General features: G+C 43.5%; 1 protein-coding gene across 1 annotated transcript in view; it reads right to left on the bottom strand.

Annotated features, from left to right (window-relative positions):
• Nucleotides 1-333: 333 nt before the first annotated feature.
• The window catches only part of TGIF1 (TGFB induced factor homeobox 1), an 8,198-nt gene continuing 5,789 nt past the window's right edge, over nt 334-2,742 (bottom strand). Inside the window, exons 3-4 of the mRNA XM_081801557.1 lie at nt 2,212-2,439; nt 334-1,410 (exon numbers count right to left, since the gene is read on the bottom strand). Of these exons, the coding sequence (XP_081657683.1) occupies nt 835-1,410; nt 2,212-2,439 (804 nt within the window). The 3' untranslated portion in view covers nt 334-834. The remainder of the gene's footprint in view (nt 1,411-2,211; nt 2,440-2,742) is intronic.

Raw genomic sequence — 2,742 nt, 5'->3', positions numbered from 1 at the left:
ACCTTTTTTCAACACTGGCCATGTCTTAAAATATGCAGGACAGATCACCAAGGGATTTGGTGGTTAGCTAAACACTGATGGAATGAATCATTTCAGTTTGTCATGCAGTTTTAAGTCAAGATTTAAGGCCCTGCTTATGCCTCCTATCAAGAGTAAATATCACACATCCTGTTTATAAGTACTGGCTTGTTGTCCACGGTTCTTCAAAGAGCTCGTGACACCCCCCCTAACTCACACCCCACCCTACCCCCAATTTCCTGCTCATTGGGTGCTATAATCCTACTCATTTTTAAGAAATGCCTCCCTCAACAAAATACTCTGCATTACAGTAAATTTTAAAGAAAATACTTTATTACATCATGAAAAAAAAGGGCATCAATCAACTAGATTCATACTTGTTTGAAAAAAAAATTGAAAATTTATTAATTAGACAGTATGTGGGCATCCTGTTCCACATGGGAATGAGAAGATGCTATAGGTTCTCTAAGTATTGCACAGTCTGAAAAAAAAAAAAAAAAAAAAAAACGAACCAAAAAAGGGAAGGGGAGAGAGTGAGAAAAAAAATAATCACATGATCTTGGGAACCATCTCACATTATGAATACTCTACCAAGAAACATTTAAAAAAGAAAACCCTTTGTTTCTACAGTAGCTTTGAGTTTACAGTTCTTGGAATGACTGTATTCCATTGAAGACCTCTCAGTAACAGGAAGCTTCACTTTAGCAATCCCATGTGCAAATATTAATAAAAAAATATATAAAATAATGCAGTTCGACTCTTGCCATCACCCCGACAATCATAACACCTGTGAAAACTTTTCTTCTTGAAAATGGGTTAAGCTGTAAGTTTAGCCTGAAGCTCCATCTCCGCAGCCCGTTTGAGTGCAACATCCACTAGAAGCTGAAATCCACTAAAATCCTGGTTGAGGTCTGGCGGAGTAGGGGGCGGAGTGTTGAAAAGACCACTCTGTGGATTTGCACTTGGTCCAGATTTACATGAGTCCTCTGGGTACAGGAGGGAGGTGTCTGTGAAGCTGCCCGCCACTACCCGCTGTCTGTCTGTGTTCTGTCCCACACCTACCGGCTGGCAGAGAGGGAAAGGCACGTCTTTCAAGGCAGTCACAGTGGTATGACAGATCACTGACGGACGCGCCAATATCGATCCTGGGCACGACGGCTTGGGCGACAGCGGCCTCCCCAGCGCTGGGTTTGGTCCAGTTGTACAGGAGTGAAATGGGCTCTCCTCTAGAGCTGGTATGAAGTTTTTGATGCCCATGGCTGACTCCACAGAGCTCGCTTCAGAAATCTTGGCCCCACGGCGGGAAATTGTGAACTGATTTGGATCTTTGCCATCTTTTCTCAGCATGTCTGGGAGGAGCCTGCGGCGGGCGTTGATGAACCAGTTACAGACCTGAAATCATACGGGTATGCTTCAACACTCGGCAGACACGTTCTGAGAACCTTCCGTGGGATGCCTAATTGATCTCTTTCTTCGCAGTAAAGAAGGCATGAAAAGGCTTATCGGAACTTCCAAAGTTATTTCAAGGTATTCGAGCACCGCCAAGAAAGAGAGCTATTTCCTGCCATAAACCTCCTCCTCTTCTAATACAAATTCCCCCCCCCCCTTTTTTTTAAAATCTCATCATCCTTAAGCCTTTTCAGGAGGAAGAAAAGGATAAAAATTCTCAAATGTCTGAAAATGAGTTTAGGGAGGGAAGTTTACCCTTTAACGCTCCCCCTTATTAACCTATTACCTACTGCCCCAGCATTTAAGTTAACCAACTACAGGAAAACTTTTCCTGTATGAAAAGGGCCACTCCTCCCAGTTACTGATTTTTCCCAGTTCCAATGACTGTGTCAACAGACATAACATGAATTACCTCACTGAAGTCTGTCCTTGTTTAAATATCAAACCAGTTTCCTGGGCAATAGAGGAAGATTTAACCTCCTCTTTATGTTTGGTGCATAAAAGAAGGCCCTTTTAGGCATTAAAGGAAATGCTATTTGACAGATGACTGTCAAGTGTTTCTGTTTCTCTAAATAGTCAGTTATTAGCTTTTAGTACTTTAAGTTTTCAAGAGAAAATTCTTCTTCTTCTTTTTTTTTTTTTTGAGTGGGGAGGCATTTAATGATTTGATAAACAGGAATGCTATAAAGTGTCTTTGGAAAGGAAAAGAAACCACCTCCCCGTGCATACACTTCGAGTTCTTACCTGTAGTGTAGACAGGTGTGTTTGTTGGGACAGTAATGCTTTTTCTTGCTCTGAGGGATAGGCATTGTATCGGTGCTCATACAACCAGTCGCGGAGAATCTGAACAGACTCCTTGGGCAGGTTGCCCCTTCGCCTTCTCTTGCCTGCACCAGCAGAGGAGGAGAGGTCCAGGGGGATGTCCATGTTGTCATCATCCTCCGTCTCACTGCCCGATGCTGCAACAACACCCGGTCAAGGACAAAGGCTTTTATCAGGGGAGCACCGAATGCACAGCTTATCTCTTCTGACCATATAGCTTGCAACCATACTGTCTTGACTCCTGGGAGCCAAGCGAAGGACCAGTATTTTCTATTTTGATGTATCAGACCACATGTCAAAGTCTCAAGGGTAATCTGACCAGTGGCATGTTATAGATTCTCAACCAACTGTCAGGAGCCCTTTCATACCCACTTTCGTGTAGAATATAACTTCTCACCTTCCTTCTGAGTGATGCTCAGAAAAGTCCAGTGCAGCTGGGGGGGGGGGGGGGGG

Source organism: Leptonychotes weddellii, chromosome 13 (assembly GCF_054177405.1).
Source record: "Leptonychotes weddellii isolate Sample4059 chromosome 13, ASM5417740v2, whole genome shotgun sequence".
NCBI classification, from domain to species: Eukaryota; Metazoa; Chordata; class Mammalia; order Carnivora; family Phocidae; genus Leptonychotes; species Leptonychotes weddellii.
Note: the sequence above shows the minus strand (reverse complement) of the source record. Positions and strands in the feature narration are given on the sequence as shown.